Below are 22,158 nucleotides of genomic sequence, written 5' to 3' on the forward strand. Positions count from 1 at the left end.
GAACAAAACCTAAATATAAGAGCTAAAACTAAATATCTCTTAGAAGAAAACATAGAAGAGCCAATCCACAAAATAATAGAAAATATTCACAAATCATATAGCTATCAGGGACTTGTATCTAGAACATATAAAGAACTCTTACAACACAACATTAAAGATAACCTGCTTTTAGCCGGGAGTGGTGGTACATGCTTGTAATTCCAATATTTGCAAGGCCGAGGCAGGAGGATTGCAAGTTCACAGCCAGCCTCAGCTACTTAGTGAGGCCCTCTATAATTTAGTGAGACCCTGTTTCAAAATAAAGAATAAAAAATAGTTGCCAGGCATGGTGGCACCTGCTTTTAATCCCAGAATTTGGGAGGCTGAGACAAGAGAATCACGGTTTGCAGACAGCCTCAGCTACTTAGTGAGGCCCATTACAACTCAGTGAGACCCTGTTTCAAACTAAAGAATAAAAATAGGGCTGGAGGTATAGCTCAGAGGTAGAATACCCCTGGATTTCACCCCAGTAACGCCAATAAAAAAGAATAAAAAATAGGGCTGGGGATGTATCTTGGAGGTAGAATGCCCCTGGGTTTAATCCTAGTACCATAAAAAGTAAAAAATAAATTTAAGGTAACCTGGTTTTAAAATGAACAAAAAATAAGCACACAAAAACGTGTTTATTATCAATGCCATCGGGGAAATGCAAATCAAAACCACAATGCCATACCATTGCACACTCACTGAGATGGCTAAAACAAAATAGATGGATGATAACTTTTGGCAAGAATGGGAGATGTTGGAAACCTACATTGCTGGTGGGATGGAAAAATGGTGTAGTTGCTTTAGGAAACAGTTTGATGGTTTGTTAGGAGCTTAAATAGAGAAGTACCATGTGATCTAATAATTATACTCTTAGCTCTGTCTGCCCAGTAGTCATGAAAACATATATCCATGAAAAACCTTATATGCAGATGTTCATAGAATAATATAATAGCCCAAAAGTGGGAAAATCCCAGATGTCTGTCAACTGATACAGAAATAAAATGTAGTATATCCATACAGTGGATCTGGCCATAAAATAATTTAATTCTGATACATGCTACATCATGGATTAATCTTGAAAACATGCTATGTGAAAAAAATCTAGTCATAAAAGATGCCATATTATTAGATTCCATTCATGTGAAATGTCTGGATTAGGCAAATATATAGAGATAGATTAATAATTGCCTAGTGCTTTGGGGAGCAGGGTGACAGGGTTTGAGGTGATACGTAAAGGGCATGAGATTTCTTTTTGTGGTAATGAAAATGTTGTAAAGTTGTAATGTTCATTAGGTCAACTCTGAGTATGCCAGGAACCATTGAATTATATATTTAAATGAGTGTATTTTATATGTGAGTTAAATCTTTATACAACAGTTTAAAAACAAGAAAGGGATGTATATGTAAAATGTTATTAAGTTTACATTCTATTAGAGTGGTACTCCACATTTGGGAGGATTTTTATTTTGATTTACTGGTAAATCTCACTGGTTAGAAAAGAAATTAGCATATAATGAGCATTCAATGTTTATTGAAAAATATTAACAGAAATAAATGCAAAATTTGCCCTTCAGCAAATGAGGAAGCAAGGAGAACATTCAAAATTATTTCATGTGCTGAGTGCCCTGGCCCATTCCTGGACTAGTAATAACCATTCCTATCATAGTATTTGAGAAGCTGAGACAAGAGGATCATAGGTTTGGGGCCAGCCTCTGTAACTTAGCAAATCCCTATTTCAAAGCTAAATAGGGCTGGGCATGTTGCTCAGAGGTAGAATATCCCTGGATTCAATGCTCAGTATCACCCCCCCCCCAAAATAATACCCCATAATTTTGAGTGACTGAAGAGTCAAAGGAAGTTTGACTAGCTAGTTTTGATGTAATGAAGTGAGTTTTAGGAGAATAATCTTTAGGACAGAGATACCTAAAAGATAAGGGATAATGCTAACTAAATTCAAAGAAGAAATTGTGCTGGGCGTAGGGATTAGGAAGTTGACTTACATAAATGTGAGAATTGAAATGGCAGGTATAATGAACAGAACATGGAGATGGAGATGGAGAATATATAGAAAGAGAAGGCTGAGAAGAAAATCTTAAATTTTTTTTCTTTGGTTCTGAAGATGGAACCCAGGGCATTCTACCTCCATGCTACATGCACAACCCTATTTTTTATTTATTTATTTATTTATTTATTTATTTATTTATTTATTTATTGTGTGTGTGTGTGTGTGTGTGTGTGTGTGTGTGTGTAGTGTTGGAGATTGAAACCAGGGGCATTCTACCTCAGAGCTACACCCACAGCCCTATTTTTTATTTTGAAACAAGGTCTCATTAAGTTGTAGAAGGCCTCAGTAAGTAGCTGAGGCTGTTCACAAACAGTGATCCTCCTGTCTCAGCCTCCCAAGTGCTGGGATTACAAGCATGTGCCGCCACGCCTGGCTGAAAATCTTTAATTTTTTATACAAGAAAATGAAATTTGTGAAGTTTAAAATGAATGAGGATGCTGTGGGAAGGCTATTGCAAATACTAATGATGCTAAGAAAGAAGCCAAAGAAAATAGGGACAGTAAAATGACCACTGATTTGAATAAGTAGGAGATTTCAGGATAATTGATAGGAATTATTTATAAGGTGATTATAGAGTAAACAGTGATGACTAATCTAAAAATTAAACATAGATCTTTCAAGAAGTTTGGTGATGAGTGTATTGGATTTTTTCTTTTCATTGGATTAGTTTAGTCTTGTGCCTGTGTTTCCCTTGACTTCTCATATCAATGCACATTTCTATTTTATTAGAATTATATGTTGTTTGATACTGTTCTTTGTAAGAATAGTAATCACATGTTCATCTCTGTATCCCAGAAACCTAACACAATCTCTAATGTATAAATATTGTATGGATTGAATGAAATGAATTGTTCTTGTATGCTGGCAAACACATGTCTAAACTGCCTGATGATGCTATCTAGATTGGATAAAGAACAAGTAAACCTAGAAGGGTTTAATGAATTAATAAAATAGGGACAGAACTAAGAAATCAAAGCAGCTATAGTGTGTATTCAGTTGAAGCAGGCAACATCCCATAAATTTCTTGTTCTCTTGATCTTTAATCTCTTGAGCAGAAATGATATATTCAGTAATCTGGTTTTGTTCAAAAATAGATTATTTCTTCTTTAACTTCAAGTTACCTTTTATAGGTGCAGATTATTTTAATATTATGTGGTTGATTATATGATAGGCTTTCTCTTTTGGTGGCACTGGGGGTGGAAACCTCCGGGCTATACTCCCAGACCTATTTTTTATATTTTATTTGGAAATGGTCTCACTAAATTGCTGAGAGCTTCACTAAGTAGCTGAGGCTGGCTTTGGACCTGTGTGATCCTCCTGTCTCAGCCTCCCAAGCGTGGGGATTACACATGTGCGCCACCATGCCCAGCAGGCTTTCTCTTTTTTTGGTGGGGGGTAGCAGCTACTGGGTTTTATGATGGATGGACCAGGAGGGACGAAGGGGATGGAGTGGTAATCTGTTTATTTGGAGACCTGAGTACCTGCTCTGTCAATAACTACCTATGTGGAAGAGAGTCTTCATTAGATGTTAAGGTTCCTTCCAGGTCTCATGTTCTATGATATTATTTCTAATAATTGACTTAAGAATCAGAATTCAAGAATTTGGCTACAATAATAAGATGAAAGAGAAAACAGCAATTATTTTTGGCACTGGGGATTGAATCTAGTGATATTTTTATCTCTAAATTACATCTCCAGCCCTTTTATTTTATTTTATTTGCAGTACTGGGGATTGAACCAAGAGGCATTCTGCCTCCGAGCTGTACCCCCCCCCCAGCCCTATTTTTTATTCATTATTTTGAAACAGGGTCTCGCTAAGTTGCAGGGGCCTCATTGGCCACAAACCTGTGATCCATTTGCCTCAGCCTCACAAGTACTGGGATTACAAGTGTGTGCCACCATACCTGGCTTATTTTTTATTTTCAAACAGGGTCTCACTGAGTTGCTGATGTTGGCCTATAACTTGAGATCCTCCAATCTGAGCCTCCAAAGTACTGGAAGTACAGGCATGCACCATCACACCTGGTTGGAAAACCACTTTTCCTGTATACACAAACTTGGTTTCCACAACTCTAAGTTTGTTTGTTTGTTTGTTTGTTTGTTTTTTTGCTTGTTTGTTTGTTTGTTTGTGGTGTTAGGGGTTGAACCCAAGAATACATAACCACTGAGCTATAACCCTATCCCTTTTTAAATTTTTATTTTGAGAGAGGAGCTTATTAAATTGCCCAGGCTGGCCTCAAATTTGCAATCCTTCTGCTCCCGTGTAAGTACAATTATAGTGGTGTGCCACCACTCCAATTAGAACTACCAGTTATTAACTGCGATAAGATAAAATCAGTTTACTGTATTGTATTTAGCCCTTCATATCAAGGATGTCTTGAAAGACTTCTTATAATGTTTTCTTTTAGCTAGCTGAACAGAAATTAAGATTTGACTTTCTTCTTATCAGGACCGGAAGAGGCAATATGAGCTGCTCAAACTTGAAAGAAACTTCCAGAAACAGTCCAATGTGCTCAGACGTAAGACTGAGGAGGTGGGTAAGACAATCAAGGCTGCCAGATCAAATATATTGTCATCAGGCTTAAATGCTCTCAAAATAATACCTGAAAAGAGCCAGTGTCTAAGAAATCAGGTAGAGCAATAAATCTTGATCTCTGTTTATGGATAGATAAAACCCTGATGGAAAATGGTACTATTCAGATAAGGATTGTTTTTCTAATTGGACTTCTTTCCCAAAAACACATAGTAATATTTATTGATGTGTTACATATCTAGACATTTTCAGTCTGCAGAAATTCGTTGAAATATATTTCTCCCCATGTGCTAAAACCGTAACTGTTCTCTGGTATTATATCCATGGAGACTTGCAAACCTAGTTCCTATAGGAACTCAAACCTAGAATTTTTTTTCTTTACTCATATGCTGAAAATTAGAATGTTCTTCTCATTACTTTTCATTCAACAAATCTTTGTGCCATTTTTATTTAGGCAGCAGCTGCCAACAAGCGTCTCAAGGATGCTCTCCAAAAGCAGCAGGATGTTGCAGAGAGGCGGAAGGAGACTCAGAGCCGTGAAATGGAAGGCACTGCAGCTCAAGTGAAGGTACAGGCAGCTCCATCTACCATTTCTCATGTACACTGGGGATAGGAAAAAGTGAGAAACAGCTTTCTTTGGTTTGAGAAATTAACACTACAAAATGTGAAGCACTACCTGAAAGCCCTATCTTCTAAAAGATAAGAATATCTTTGAACTATTGTTGAAGGCCAAGAGTATAGAAGCCTTTCCGTTCCTGCACTTATTGTAGTTCAGTTACTTTTCTAACAATTTTATTAAGGTATAATTGCCATATAACTTGTACATATTTAAAGCATACAATTTCATGAGTTTTTAACCCATGTAATCATCACCATAATCAAGATATGGCAATGTCCATTTATGCCCCTGAACTTACTTCCTAATCCCTCTTTCCCCTCTCTGCTACCCCCTACTGTGACCCTCAGTTAATCTGCTTTCTATTACTGTAGATTTTTTAAAATTTACTAGAACTTTATAAAAATGTAGTCATGCAGTATGACGCTTTTCTTGGCTTTTTCATGCCAGATAATTATTTTGATATTAATACACATGGTTACATGCATTATTACTTCTTTCCTTTTATTACTGAGTGGCATTCCATTTGTTGTATGGATATACCATAACTTGTTTATCCATTCACCTGTTGATGGACATTTGAGTTCTTTACAGTTTTTGCTACTACAAGTATTGTACTAAACATACATGCATATTGGTACGGACATGTGTTTTGTTTCTTTTGGGTAGATAGGACTGGAATGGCTTTCTTTTATGGTAGGTATATATTCTAACTTTTAAGCAATTCCAAAGTTGTTCTCCAAAATTGGTTGTATGAATTTATTTATTTATTTATTTATTTTGGTTGTATTAATTTAAATTCCTAATAGCAGTATATGAAAGTTCTAGATGCTTGAATTCGCACCAATACTTAATATGTTCAATGTATTAAATTTTAGATCTTCTAGTGGGTAAGAGGTAGTATCTCTTTGTGGATTTTATTGTGATTTTTGTTGTTGTTGTTAAATGAATTTTTATTGGTGCATTGTAGTCATACATCTTAATGGGATAAAAATCTTGTGGAGATATATATGCACACATCACCCAATCAGCCCCTTCCCTGCCCTTCCCTCCTTCCCATGCTTGGTTTCTTGATTAACTTTGATATGTTTGTTTTTTGTTTTTCTTCCATATATGGTCAAGTTATTTTTTACAAGGTTTCCAAGAACATTTGGTGAAGGAAATAATAATCTTTTCACTAAATATTGTTGAAAAATAATAACTACATGAAAAAGAATAAAATTGGGCCCTTACCTAACACCATATACAAATACTAACTCAAACTAGATAAAAGACCTAAATGTAAATCTTAAGACTATAAACTTTTAGAAGAAAACCAGGGTCATAAACTTCACAACACTGAAACTGGCAGTGATTTCTTGGATATGATTCCAAAGGCACAGGCAACAAAAGAATAAACAAACTTCATAAAAAATAGAAAAATATTGTACATCCAAAGAAATGTAAACAGAATTAAAAGTTACTGATAGAATGGGATAAAATATTTCCAAATGCTATATCTGAAGGTATATTAATATTCCAAATAGAAATCCTAAAAATTAGCAACAATAAAAGCAAACAATACAATTTAGAAATAGGTAAAAGACTAAAATAGATAATGAATCTCCAAAGATTTTTAGAATATCACTCATCATTATCATAATATAACTAATCATTAAGAAAATACAAATAAAAACTATAATAAAATACTACCTCACATTTGTTAGGATGGCTACTTAACATGAATTACCTTGCTCCAGCCCTTTACCTTGAGTTTGTTACTATTTTTACTTGTAAAGTGTGTTTCTTGTAAGCAGCAGATGTATGGATTCTGGTTTTTAATCCATTTTGCCACTTTATGTCTTTTTATTGGGGAATTGAGGCCATTTACATTCAGTGTGATTATTGAGAGATAACTGTTAATTCCTAACATGTTAAAATTTTATTTCTGATTGAAATACTGTTTATTACTTTTTAATTTATGATGTTGAACATCTTTTCATGTGCTTATTCGCTATATTATGTATATTTTATTTTGTAAAGTATCTGTGCAAGTACGACCCCCTTTGTGGTTCTGGCAATTAAGCCCAGGGCTATCTTATATCTCAGCAACATTCTCAGCCCCTTCATATATATATGCTTGTATATGTATGTGTATGTATATTGGTACTCAGGATTAAAGCTAGAGGCATTTAACCTCTGAGATATGCCCCAACCCCCTTTTATTTTGAAATGGGGTCTCACTAAGTTGCTGAGGCTGAATCCAAACCTGCAGTCCTATGCCTTGGCCTCCCAAGTACTGGGACTACAGGCATTTACCATCATGCCCAGCTTTCCCTCATATTTTAATTGGATTGCTTGTCTTTTTTTCTGTTACTGAGTTAGAATTCAAATGTGGAGATAGGCTTGCATTTCTTCCATAAACTTGATTTGATAATGACATATCATCTTTTTTTTCAATACTGGGGATGGAACCCAGGGGCATTCTGCCTCCGAACTATACCCCCAGCCCTATTGTTTTATTCTTTATTTTGAAACAGGGTCTCACTGAGTTGCAAAGGGTCTCACTAGGTATTAGTTGAGGCTGTTCTCAAACTGTGATCCTCCTGTCTCAGCCTCCCAAATGCTGGGATTATAAGCGTGCACCACCACGCCTGGCTATATCATCTTTTTTGTGCTGCTGGGCAACAGCAGCAAGCTGCAACTCCCAGTTAGCCACAGAATCATGAGGATAACTGACCTGTACTCTCTAGTACACTTGGTTGCCAGCATCTTTTGGATCTTATTTTATGTGCTTTTACATCCTATCATGTCTACAAACTACCCATCTTTGTCTCCTATGTCCATACAATTACTTCATTTTTCACTTTCAATACTCATTCAGTTACATGAGCAGCCAGGTTTGGCGCCACACGTTTGTAATCCCAGTACTTAGGAGGTTGAGACAGGAGTATCTTAGGTTCACGGCCAGCCTCAGCTGCTTAGAGAGGCCCACTACAACTTAATGAGATCCTGTTTCAAAATAAAGAATAAAAAATAGGGCTGGCAGGGTGTAGCTTGAAGGTCGAATGCCCCCTGGGTTCAAACCCCAGTAGCAAAAAAAAAAAAAAAAAAAAAAAAGGACTGGTGGTGTAGCTTGGAGGTAGAATGCCTCTGCGTTCAATCCCCAGTACCTCACGAAAAAAGAAAAAATTACATGAGCTACTCAATACTTTGTTATAAAATGGACTTTTCATTATGTGATTCTGTCCAACTGTAACCTAAGGTTACATCAAACAAGCCTAAGTTCTGATTTTCAATAGATTGTTATTAAGTGCACTTTCAACTTCTGATATTTTGGTTACTGTGGATTTATTGTGATATAACTCCATCAAAAGTTGAGGAAAATTGGTATATAAAATAAAGGTTGTGTTTAAAATTTTTGCCTCTATTCATGAGAGATTTATAAGTAGTTTTCTTGGAATTGTTTGGTTTAGATATCAAGGTAAGAGTGGGCTCATACATTGAGTTGGGAAATAGTCCTTCCAATTCATTTGTTTGGAAGACTTTGTATTGAATTAATACCCTTTCTTCTTTAAACGTTCTGTAGAATTCACCAACAAAGTCATATATATACCTGTCGAGATTTTTTGTTTCTACTTTTCTGAAGAATGAATGTTATCCTAAATTCAACCTTAAAAATTGATCTCAGAGCCAAGCACAGTGGCTCATGTCTATAATCCCAGTACTTGAAAAAGATGACATAGCCAGGTGTGGTGGTGCATGCTTATAATCCCAGCATTTGGGAGGCTGGGACAGGAGGATCACAGGTTTGAGGCCAGTGCATGATAACTTTACTGACATTCATTTCAAAATAAAATAGGTCTAGGGTATATCTCAGAAGTAGGGTGCCCCTGGCTTCAATCCCCAGTATAAGAATTGATTTCAGATTGTTCAAGTTATATATTTCTTCTTGAGGGAGCTTTGGTAATTTATGTGTTTCAGGGAACTTGTCCACTTCATTTAAATAGTCAAATTTATTGGCAAAAATGAAGTTATTGAGCCAGGCGTGGTGGCGCACGCTTGTAATCCCCGCGCTTGGGAGGCTGAGACAGGAGGATCGCGCTCATTCGAAGCCAGCCTCGCTGGCTTAAGATGTACTAGTATGGTGAAGAGGTTTCAAAATATATTAATGTACCAGTATTGGGAAAGATTTCCAATTTTCAAAATATATCCTTTCTACTAAAGAAAGCCAGGAGTGTCAGGAAGAAGGGTCTTTTTACATTTCTAAAGAAAAGTAAAGAAAGCCAGGAGCCAGATAAAAGGGTTCTTTACATTTCTAAAGAGAGACAAACTGCCTCAAGGATGGGAGGAAATCCCAGATCTTAGCAACTTAACACATCTTGGGAGGGTAACAAAAGGTTTGGAGGTCTGTGCAGAGCTGCACTCCCCTGCCTCAAAGGGGGCTGATCAGGCTTGGCTAGAGATAGGGCAACATATCTATATATCAAAGGACCTGCGGCAGACTTGGTAGGGGTAAGAACACTCAGCATGCTGGGGTCTTTGGGTGTATTCACTGGAGTTGCCCCCCCCTCATGCCATTTGATGGCATGGGGCTTTAACTGTCTTCTATATTTCTATCTTTTTAATAAACTTATTTAAATCTTCAGCAGGTGTTCGAGCTATGTATACCTATCCTTAGCTCAGGACAAGAACCTGCGGATTTTCTGTTTGTGTGGTTGTATTGGGGGAATTACTTCTCCCCTCACACACTGAACATATTTCACCATAACAAAGAGACCCTATTTCCAAATAAAAATATTAAAAAAAATATAGGTCTGGGAGTATAGCCCAGAGGTAGAAGGGTTTCCAGGAACCCCAGTACCACCAAAAAAATTTTTTAAAAATTAAAAAAATAAAAATTAAGAACAAGCCAGGTATGGTAGTGCACACCTATAATCCCAGTACTTGGGAGGCTGAGACAGGAAGATTGCAGGTTCAAGGCAATTCTCAGCAACTTAGTGAGACTTTTAGCAACCTAAAGAGATCCTGTTTCAAAATAAAGAAACAATAAAACAAATAAAACAAAAACAAAAAATTAGGAACATATGTATTTATTAAATAGAAAAGATGAAAGAAATATTCTCCAAGTCTACGTCATGACTGGTTAAAGACAAAGAACAAGTGTTTAGGAGAAAAATGGATAAAGTTACAGGGCATATAGAAATACTAGGATATTGGGAAAGATTCCCTTTAGGAAGCCTCTTTCTTGTTACCTTTTGGGACATTTGTCTTAAAGGCTCTTCTAAAGGTACTTGCATTTAGGGGAGTATAAGTACAAATGCAAATCTTATTTCTAGTCATTTGAGATCTGGTCCAAAAGAAATTGAGTCTGGAGCTGAATTTAACCATAGGCCAGTGATCCTCATCCCCAACCCAGATATTATGATTTCTTTTCTAGAATTGGCTTGGAAATGAAATTGAGGTTATGGTCAGTACTGAGGAAGCCAAACGCCATCTGAATGACCTTCTTGAAGATAGAAAGATTCTGGCTCAGGATGTGGCTCAACTCAAAGAAAAAAAGGAATCTGGGGAGAATCCACCTCTTAAAATTCGGGTAAGTGCCCTTATGAAAAAAATATTAGCAGTAATCAGACTGGGAATTCCCCAGAAATTCTTAGTGCTTTAGAGGATTACTTTCCTTTTAGAACCTCACCATTATACACACTATTCTTTTTTACAGAGACGCACATTCTCACTTGCTGAAATGTATAGTCAACTTTCGGAGTCAGAGGATTCTATTACGAGCCAGATTGAAAGACTAGAGACTGAAATGAAACTCAGGTAACAGGACTGTCTCTAAGGCATAAAAATTTATCCCTAGAATAAAAAATAGAACCTATCCACACAGTGATTCAAAAGCTTACTTTTCAAAAGCTTTTTGATAGTGGCAAAACAAGAGAATGTTAATATTTTGAACCAGACACTGTACTGGACATGCTAGATAAATTTTCTTATTCAGTCCCCATGATACCCTCTGAAGTATCATTCTTCTCACTTTAGAAATCTTGAGATCCAGAGATTCAAACCTCATGATTCAGAGATCTTAAGAAATTTGCGAAAGGTATTAAGTAGTTAAACGACAAAGCTGGGATTCAAAACGCACTTTTAATCTAATTCCAAAACCCATTCACCTTATAGTATAGCACAGGTTTTGATGTTTTAGTAGCTCTGAAGTACAGAACAAAGAGCAGAATTTTAGGGGAATCTAAGAAATGATCATGAAAGCAGCAGCATAGAGGAAAACTTTAGAGCTCATTCACAAAATCGAAGTACTGTAATAGAGCATTTAAGTAAAAGTTATATGCATTAAATGAGATTAGTAAGTTAAGTGTTTCGCACAGTACTTAGCATACTAGAAGTGCTCAGTGAACGTTCCTTCCCTGGATCTAAGACCACAAATTATGCTGCGCAGTCTCTCTAATCACTATTATTGCCTTTTAAGCATTATATGAAATCTGGAAGGAATATAACTTCGACAGATTTTATAATGACTTCAGATAATTAAATTCTGTTGCCTAAAAGACCTGGGAGATCATTTTATTTGGATTTAGCAATACATACTCTCTTTGGGTACATCTATAAGTCACTGAACATTTAAATTCCTGCTGTGTGATGCACTGGATGCAGTTGAGATATACAAGAAAAAATAGATGGCATTGTCCTTGCTGTCAAGTAGAAATAGCATAATTACTAACAGTCATGTGCTGTAATCATTTGTTAAAATTGCAGAAATATGATAAACCATTGATAGTTCGCAATTGATTATGGTGTTAGTATTTAACCATGGAAACTGGCAAAAGCTACAAGTCAGGGCTGGATTTTTTTTTCCCATGCACAAGGAAATGATTACATAAATGTATTGCAGGTGCCAAATAGAAGGGATTAGACAGAGGTGAGTTTAATCAGGGAAATTTCCTTAAAGTTGATGAGACTTGAATTACAGTTTTAAATAGATAAGGGACATGAAATGTCAGAGAAGACAGGAAAGGGAGTATGATAGATGATGGCTCTAAAGAGGTCTCCCTACCTCTTGCAGAAGCCTGGCCTGGCTCTTGATCCCTCACTAGTATGAAATTAGTCTGGCACAAAAGGTATACATTACTTTGTATTTAGTATTTGCTTAATGTTTATGTATCTTGTCAGCCTAAACACAGGTTTTAAGTGTGTTAAAGGAAGGACCAGGATTCTCTGTGGTCTGCAAACTCCTGGGTGTCTCTGAGAACCTGCTATGGAGTCTGAGTGGGAAAAGTATTCTCAGGATAATAGTAAGAAACCTCATAAGCCGGGCGTGGTGGCGCACGCTTGTAATCCCCGCGCTTGGGAGGCTGAGACAGGAGGATCGTACGGGTTCGAAGCCAGCCTCAGCTACTTAGTGAGACCCTGTTTCCAAATAAAATATAAAAAAGGTCTGGGAGTATAGCCCGGAGGTAGAAAGCCTCTGGGTTCCACCCCTGGTACCACCAAAAAAGAAAAAGAAAAAAGAAAAAAGACACCTCATGTAGTGGCACACCTGTAATGCTCATTCTTGGGAGGCTGAGACAGGAGGATCACAGGTTGGAGGCCAGTCTATGCAATTTAGTGAAATCCTGTTTCAAAATGAAAACTGAAATATAGCTGGGGTGTAGTTCAGAGAGAGGTACAGTGTCTCTCAGTTCAATCCCCAGTACCACGAAAAAGGAAAACAAAATAGTAAGACATTATTTGCCTTCTTTTATTGTGTTGATATTTTTACTAATAGTGCAAAACAATCATGGACAAAACTGCTGAGCACCTAGGCTGAATGAGAGCAGTGGCACCATGCTGAGCTAGCATCACTGTATATGACAACCTTCACACTCCCAGTTTAAAATGACTCATAGAGCCAATCTTACTAAAGGGTGACTTTTGATTAAAAAAATGAAAATTGTTAGTTTTATTAAATCTGGACCCTTGAGTTTGTCTTTCTACTAACTTGTGTGATGAAATAGGAAGGACAAAGGAACTACTTCTGCTGCATACATACCTAAGTATGGTGGTCATCTCAAGAAAAGCACTCTACCATTGTTTGAGGTTTGAGCTCAACAGGGCTTTTTGATGAAATATCGTTTTTACTTGAAAGAGTGACTGACAGAAAACTATTCCAACTTGGTTACCTGGTAGATGTGTTCTCAAAAATAAACAGAGTGGGCCTGTCGCTTTAATTAAAAGAACTAGCCCGGTGTGGTGGTACACACCTGTAATGCCCAGTACTTGGAAGGCCAAGACAGAATGATGGCAGGTTTGAAGCCAGCCTCAGCAGTTTAGCAAAGCTTTCAGCAACCTAGGGGAACCCTATTCCCAAATAAAGTAGGGCTGGGCATGTAGCTTGGAAGTACGATGCCCCTAGGTTCAATTCATATCACCAAAGAAGGAAGGGAGAGGGGAAGAGAGAGGAGGAAGGAAAAAACGAAGCCAGGCATGGTGGCTCATGCCTGTAATCCCTGTACTTGAGAGGCTGAAACAGGATAAGTGCAGGTTTGTGAAGCCAGACTTAGCAACTTAGTGAGGCCCTCTGTAACTTAGTGAGACCCTGTTTCAAAAATAAAATAGGGTTACAGGTAGAGCTCAGAGGTAGAATGCCCCTGGATTTAATCTACAGTACCATAAATACATAAATAAAACAAGAAATAGATGTTTAACCTGAATTAAATAGTATACTATATTTATATATATATATATATAATGTATGTATCAGAACATCGCATAGTATTCTATTAATATGTATAGTTTTTCTCTTTCTGTGTAGCAGTTGAAAATTAATTTAAAGAACTAATAAAACAAAAGCAATAGTTTCAGATTCCACATTTCAACTTACTTTTAAGGTACTATAATTTGTTCAGCTCCAGTGTAGTTTTAAAGAATATCCACAATCATCTGAAGAAGCTACTAAAGTACTCATTTATTTATTTATTTATTTATTTATTTATTTATTTACTTTTGTGATACTGGGGATGGAACCCAGGGGCATTCTACCTTTGAGCTACACCTCTAGCCCTATTTTTTTCATTCTTTATTTTGAAACGGTCTCACTAAGTTGTGGAAAGCCGGACTACTCCTCTCTTTTAAAAGTACATATCCACCTAATGCCAGATTGTTTTCATTTACATCAACTAGAACAGCATGTCACAAAAGACTGAGTGCAGAGGGAGTGCCTTCTAAACCAGACATTAGAGAGATTTGCAAAAGTGTGAAAAAAATCACACTCTCCTCACTAAATTATTTTTTTATATTTGAAAATGTAGTTATTTTTTGTAAAATATGTTTAGAATGGGTTCTTATATCTTAAGTGAATTTTTAAATGTGTCTTTTAATTTATGGTACTATAAATACTTACAGGCATAACCTATGTGAACAGAATTTTTTTAAAAAAAATTTGTGATACTGGGGGTAGAACCCAGGGGCTTCTCTGCCTTCAGGCTATACTCCCAGACCTATTTTATACAATTTTTTATTGGTGCATTCTTGTCATACATGCATGCACACATTACCCAAATAGCCCTTAACCAATTCTTGCCCCATTCCCTCCCCCTCCCTCCATCTCATGCTTGGCTTAGTGATTGAAACTGATATGTTTGTTAAAGTACATCATGTACTTTATAGAATTTAGCTCTTCTCCACTCCCATCCCCTCAGGTCGCCTTATTTGCTCATCTGTAGTTTCTCCTTCTTTGTCTAGAGTTCCTCCCATGACCAATTTTCTCCCTAGCTTCCACATTTTAGGGAGAGTATCCGATTTCATATTTTTTGTGACTGACTAATCTCACTTAGCATAATGTCCTCCAGTTCCATCCATTTCCCTGTAAATGATATAATTGTGTTTTTCTTTATAGCTGAGTAAAATTCCATTGTGTACATATACCATAGTTTTGTAATCCATTCATCTGTTGATGGACATATTGGCTGGTTCCATAGTTTGGCAGTTGTAAATTGTACAGTATGAACAGAGATATGCATGCATTATTTGGTAGTTTGGTTTCCATTCTTTTGTGTGGGTACCCAGAAGTGGTATTGCTGGATCATATGGTAAGTTCGTTCCCATTTTTCTGAGGATCCTCCATACTGTTTTCCAAAGTGATTGCACTAATTTGCAATCCCATCAACAATGTATTAGAGTTCCCACTTCTCCACATCCTCACCAGCAATTGTTGTCGTTTGTGTTTTGAATGATTACCATTCTAGTTGGAGTTAGGTGAAATCTCAGAGTAGTTTTGATTTGCATTTATCTGATTGCTAATGATGTTTAGCATTTTTCATGCATTTATTAGCCATTTGAATTTCTTCTTTCATGAAGTATCTATTTAGTTCACTTGCCCATTTGTTGATTGGATTATTTGTTTTCTTAGTGCTGAGTTTCTTGAGTTCTCTGTATATTCTAGATATTAGTCCTCTATAGGAGGAGTAGTTGGCAAAAATCTTCTCCCATTCTGTTGGTTCTTGGTTCAGGTTCTTGATAATTTCCTTTGCTGAACAGAAGCAAAACTATAGGCCTTAATAATTTTAAAAAATTTAAATGGGTCCTGAGATCCCCAAATTTAAGAACTCGCATCTTAGATTACTTTTCCTCATGGGATCTTAATATTATACTGCATGTTAAACACATAATGGTCTCTCACTAGTCATGGTGAATTTGGGGACGAAGCTTTGGATAAAACTGAAGTACTATATAGATTTTGCTTTAGGCCATAGTTGATCAGAAAGTAACTGGAAGTTTTAGCCAGGGTCAGGGTATCTAGTTTCAAAAACTTCTCAGTCCTATGGCAGGTATTTTAAAATAACCTCCCAGAACATCAGCCACAGGTGTCAAATTGTCTTTGATTTTAGCAGAATGCATCTACCTGTTTGCTCAATATTTTCCTTCAAGTCTCCAACCTGAATCTCATCCTTGCATAAGTAGCCACTGTTTCACAGTCTGTACATATATGGATTCAAAACAAAGTCATAGTAAAGACAATCCACTACCCCACTACCAAAATGAAGCTTTACCATAATACATCTTCCCAAGTTCCACTACTTGACCTATTTATTTCAACCAGTATTTAAAAGATAAAAGTCATTTGTATAATCTCTTAGAGTCCCTTTGTAACAGGTTTTGAGATACCATGTAAAATTCTGACATGATGACTCCATCGTTATTTAACTGATAGTTCCATCCATAGAATTCTTTGAAGTTTCTGCTTATAGTCCTTCCTGGTGTTGAGACTACTTACAAGATGTCTGTTTCTCTCCCTGAAGGAGTGCTCAGATTGCTGACCTACAGGAGAAGCTACTAGATGCAGAAAGTGAAGACAGGCCAAAAAAACGCTGGGAGAATATAGCTACAATTCTGGAAGCCAAGTGTGCCTTGAAATATTTAGTTGGAGAGGTAAATATCACTCTCTCTACTAAGAATTAGGGGTCTGGCTGAGAAAGTTGAAATAAGGTACTTTGGAATACTGTTGTCACTTCATGGCCAATTTTCATGGAAAAAACCCCAGTGACACTAGTATTAAAGAGAGTTTAGTGGGTAACAGGCTAGTCACTTACAAAAATATAGGATAACTCACAAATTAATACTCTTTATGCCTGGCATATAGCAAGTGCTTAAAAAATGTTAGCTCTTATTAGGAGATTAGGGTGCCATAGTGGGCTATGGGTTAAACATAAACAATTATATTTTACTCCTTTTAAAAACACCTATGAAATATATATTCAGAATGTTTAAGATGCATTCTTGAAAAAAGAAAATCTACACATCTTTTAATATATTATTATTAATTCTTAATTCCTCATCAAGTAGTGAAACTCTCATCAACCTAGCAAGACCATTTCAAAATAAAAATTAAAGAAAATTTTTGCCTGGGGGTACAGTAGAATACCCCCTGGGTTCCATCCCCAGTACCACACATACACAAACACACAAAGATTTATTTTAAGGAAAGGTCATCTTTGCTGACCTTAAATAATATATCACCTTATATTGTTATAGGAGGAATGAAAATTGATCACCTTTGGTGACTGAGACATTTTTCATTCAAAGCAAGCATAGAAAGTCCATCTGAATCCTTCAAGCAATGTGTCCCTTTTCAAATTTTGTGTTAGGTTAGCAGATTTGTTCTACTGGGAAATCCTGGTTAGTCTTGTGAACACTGGTATTTATGTTCACCATCTCAGCTAGTAGTGAATGTAAAACTAGGCCAACATAGAATATGAAGCTAGCCTGAAGAGCCAGGTCTACATTCTCAGGTAATGTGTCTACAAGTTCCGACATGTGAGCACAGACATTCAGTGACAGGACAGAATTGGTCATAAGGGTGTGTCATGTCAATTTCTCTTTAGAATTAAGGAAGAATTTCTTAAATATCAGTTTTTGAATTTTCAGATCGTTTTTATGTTAGATTTATTCTTGTTTTGAGGTACAGCAAGAGATAAAATGACCTTAGTGGTACCCCTAATATGTCTGTCTCCAAAGGATATGGACTCTTGGCCTATGAATAGAGCAGTAGTATTATTATTGTTCAGTGTTTTAATTCATATGGCATGGAAAAATAAGTATGGATTGGGACGTGGAACTTTTCTCAGACCATTTCAAGAAAGCTAGCGTTTTCATACCTAACGAATGAGGAAAAGTTTGTCATTCTCCAAATAAACTGGTCTTCTTTTATCCTTTCCAGCTGGTCTCCTCCAAAATACAGGTCACCAAGCTTGAAAGCAGTCTAAAGCAGAGTAATGCCAGCTATGTGGACGCACAGAAGATGTTGTATGAGGAACGAAATTGTTTTGCTGAGAAAGAGACAAATTTGCAGGCTGAGCTGGTCAAAATGGAGCAACATCACCAAGAGAAGGTAACCCTGGCAAGCCAGAAAGCTATATGGAGACACAAGTCCTTATTAACTTTTGATGTTAGTTTAAAAAGTTGTAGGCATAATGAAGTTGCCTTCAAAAGATCACTTGGTTTTTTCCCCCAAATGTTATAGATAGAAACCTGAAACAGATATAAATGACTTGTCTACGTTTATACCTACCAGCAATCCCAAGATTAACATGCTGAGAACTTCATTGTTATGCTTACCACTTCAAGCTATAAGAGCAAAAGACAACAGTTTACCTCAAAATTACAAAGGAGACATCTGGACGACTGCTTGAATTAGGTCAAAATTTCTCTTCCCTCTTGCTCGTTGGATATCACCCAATAAGCTATGTCTTTCTCTAGATGCTGTACCTTCTCAGGCAGCTGCAGCAACACCAAATGGCAGAGACAGAACTGAAGGAGTCAGTTGGTGTAAAGGAACAGCAGCTGCTGAGCACGCTGAAGTGTCAGGTATGAGGAGGGGACCCGCTATAGAGATGGGTTTCATAGCCCTGACCAAGAATCTTGTCACATTTAGACCAATGTACTTGCAGCAGAGAGTAATGAACTACCGGAGAAAGGATTTCAGTGATGTCCACTAATGCCTTTGGGCCCTATTCAGCCAGGTTAGGGGTAATCAGAACATAGCCACATGCAGAATAACCCTGCTTTTGGTCCTGAAACAGCAATACATACTCAGTGCCGGATTTAGAGGCTTCTGGGTTCTATTGCCTCAACCTGAGCTCTAAAGTACAAGAAGTATAAGAAGTGCCGAGGAAGTATGAGAATCTAATAGTATCTTCCTGAGCTTATTCTTTATAAGCTGTGACCTAACATGTTTGTAAAATGCCTGGGGTCTGAATTTTCCTCAAGAGCCTAAGAACACCACACCCTTTAGTAGCAAGTTGGAACACTCTCTTTGTCCAATTTAGAATCTTTATCCTGCACCACTAGCCTCCAGGGCTTGTTTGACACCTCCCACCTAAGACATGACCATATTAGTTAAGGTCGTGTGTATGAATCCAGTTGTCTTAAATCAGGCTTATTAGAGTAGCAAATAAACTATGTAGTCTATATTGAGAAGGGTAAGCAGAAGCATCTGTAGACTTCAGGAAACAGAGTTGACTCTCTTGTGGATTTCTCATTCAGCATGCTGTTGTGAATATGGGGATGTGAAGCTAGAGAATGGAAAAGACTTAAGGAAGGCTTTTATGACAGAACTCATGTTTCCTACATGTGTACTCGGAGTCGCTGAGGAGCCTTGGAATGGAAATGTTATTCAGTTGTAATGCCAGTTATTTGGAAGGCTGAGGCAGGAGGATCACAACTTCAGAGACAGCCTGGGCAACTTAGTGAGACTCTGTCAAAATAAAAATGGTGGTGGGGGTGTAGCTCAGTGGTAGAGCACCCCTGGATTCAATCCCCAGTACCACACAAAAAAGGAAAGTGGTATTCAGGGTACCTAGGAACTGGGAATAAGTCACTTTTCTGGGTGCCAGTGCCTGCTGTGCAAAAACCATCTGCTGCCAGCAACTTGGCAGCACTGTTTTCATCTATGTGAGTTGTTTGGTAACCCACATGTAGTGCCCAAAATAATCCTACCTATCAATGTACTGTCTGAAAATAGGATGAAGAGCTTAAGAAGATGCAAGAAATGTGTGAGCAAAATCAGCAGCTTCTCCAAGAGAATGAAATCATGCGACAGGTAATACGGTTTTCCAACCACTTGATATAAGCCCTGGGTGATCCTATTGCCACTGAGGCGAGCGCTTAGGAACAACCCTGTGTGGTGACTTGGCTCTATTTTATGAGGTCTATATTGAGTTTCTACGTGACACATTTATGTGTGTTTCAGTGTGGTAAAAACACAAATGTTTAAATATGCCCTTTTTTGAATCTGATACCAATTTTAGAAAGTGGGAGTTCTTCAACCTACTCTATTCTAAGCCTGCCTCACTTTACTATAGTTTTAAATTGAGTTAGCTTAGGTCTGGAATCTTTGTGTTTTACCTGTGACTGTTCCTCGAAGCTGCCATACATTATGCACTCTATCTCTCCTTTTCAAACAGAAACTGAGTCTCCTCCAAGTACTCAGCAGACAGAATCCTCAGTTTTCTGAGGATATGCTTCTATCTTCAGACTCCTCCTTTGAATATATCCCACCTAAGGTAAAATGCTCTGTGTCTATATGTTTTCATAGCCTAGGGTTGGGGTAAGAGTATGCTACCTTTTATAAGAGGTTAAGAGTTAAAATACCAAAACTTTAGCATCTCTGCTTTCCATAGAATTCAGTGTGGTCCTAAGGAAACAGGCATTCTCCTTCCTTGGGATTCTGACTTTTGGCCATGCATAGGCATTATGCAACACAGCTGAGGAGGAATAGGAAATACAAGCAATGTTCAGCCTTCCATCCACAGATAGTTAACTCATCACATTTTGAGTCCTCCCTTCCTCCCTCTGACAGATCAGCCTCCAGTTTCAATCCCTTCAAAGACTAAGAGGCCAAAGGCTAAAGCAGAATCTTTTTTGATTGGTAATGGCAAGTAGGGTGTATTTGAGGAATACCACAAATCTCTGCTCTGAGAATATAGTTGGCAGTAGCCACTGGGAAGATGTAATCCCCTGTGTATTTTTAGATTTTTTTTTATTAAATAACCACCACTTCAAACCTTATTTCCTTAGCCCAAACCTTCTCGTGTCAAAGGAAAGCTCCGGGAGCAAACCATGGACATTGAAGATGTTGGATATTATTTGGAGCAAGTGAATGAGCATGAGGACGATGATGGTGACAGTGATGATGGAGACGATGAGGAATGGAAGCCAAAAAGATTAGTTAAGGTGTCCAGAAGGAACAACCAAGGGGTAGGAGCCATTTTTTGACTCTGTCAAGGTCTACTCATGGATATTCACTGTAGTGAGATAGCTGTCTAAATCTAGGAATGTGCTGGTCCCTATCTTGTATCTGAGCTCCTTGGATCCTGTTCAGAGGCATTGACTCCACTAAGAAGGACTTTTTGGTCCAGCTCTCTATAGACCTGGGAACCTTGGGCCAACATAGAGGGCTACCTGAGTGGACAAGGTTTTCTCTCTCTCAATCTCTCTCTCTCTCTCTCTCTCTCTCTCTCTCTCTCTCTCTCTCTCTCTCTCTGATATTTCTAGTCTGAATAGGTAATGTTCTATACCATTTCATTGAAACTGATTCCAAAGTAATTATACCAATCCTTCTTAATGTTTACAGTGTTTTTACAGTTTACAAACCATTCTCATTTATGTAAACTTCTATAAATTTACATAAACTTTTTTTTAACTTTTTTTTAAAACTTTAATAAGATTGAACTCATTCTACCTCTCATCTACAACTGCAGCCCTATTTTATTTTTATCTTTTTTGGGGGCCTGGGGTTGGAACACAGGGGCATTCAACCTCTGAGCTACACCCAATGCCCTATTTTTATTCTTTATTTTGAAACAAGGTCTCACTAAGTAGCTGAAGCTGTCCATGAACCGCCTCCGGTCTCAGCCTCCTGAATGCTGGGATTACAAGCATGTGTCACCAAGCCCGGCTCTTTTATTTTTATCTTGAAATAGTTTTGCTATGTTGCTGAGAGTCTCACTAAGTTGCTAAGACTAGCCTCAAACTTATAATCCTCCTGTCTCAGCTATGCACAGGCATGTGCCACTTTGCAGAAGTAATTATTATTTGCCTTGTATAATGGACTTCAGACCTGCAAAAGGGAAATCACCTTGCCCAAAGTCATAAAACCAAGTGACAGGACTTGAAACTGAAAATTCTAACTTTAAGTACAGTTTGTTTCTAACACATTATAGTATTTTTAGTAAAAACTGCAGACCTTCTGATCTGAGTACCTTGCCTATTAGAGTGGTTTTTGCTTACTAGGCCTGTGGGACAAAGGAAATTACAGAAAAAGTTGGTAATTAAGGTCAAACACAGCAAGTTAAGGCTAGTTAGAACCAATCAGACTTTGAGGTATGCTTTATTTACTTACAAAATGATCATCCTACATAATTATCAAACATAGATGTTTTATGTTGA

The 22,158-nt window shown here is 37.4% G+C and overlaps 1 protein-coding gene across 2 annotated transcripts in view; it reads left to right on the forward strand.

Annotated features, from left to right (window-relative positions):
* KIF4A (kinesin family member 4A) overlaps positions 1-22,158 on the forward strand; it is a gene marked incomplete at both ends in the record, with an annotated part of 112,261 nt that overhangs the window by 78,968 nt on the left and 11,135 nt on the right. For both annotated transcript variants that reach the window (XM_080719639.1, XM_080719640.1), the window contains 10 exons: positions 4,542-4,625; positions 5,080-5,193; positions 10,661-10,816; positions 10,943-11,043; positions 16,512-16,641; positions 17,930-18,100; positions 18,469-18,576; positions 19,733-19,810; positions 20,175-20,273; positions 20,788-20,967. In XM_080719639.1, the coding sequence (XP_080575765.1) occupies positions 4,542-4,625; positions 5,080-5,193; positions 10,661-10,816; positions 10,943-11,043; positions 16,512-16,641; positions 17,930-18,100; positions 18,469-18,576; positions 19,733-19,810; positions 20,175-20,273; positions 20,788-20,967 (1,221 nt within the window). The remainder of the gene's footprint in view (positions 1-4,541; positions 4,626-5,079; positions 5,194-10,660; positions 10,817-10,942; positions 11,044-16,511; positions 16,642-17,929; positions 18,101-18,468; positions 18,577-19,732; positions 19,811-20,174; positions 20,274-20,787; positions 20,968-22,158) is intronic.

Source organism: Muscardinus avellanarius (genome assembly GCF_963383645.1).
Source record: "Muscardinus avellanarius genome assembly, chromosome: X".
Taxonomy (NCBI): domain Eukaryota; kingdom Metazoa; phylum Chordata; class Mammalia; order Rodentia; family Gliridae; genus Muscardinus; species Muscardinus avellanarius.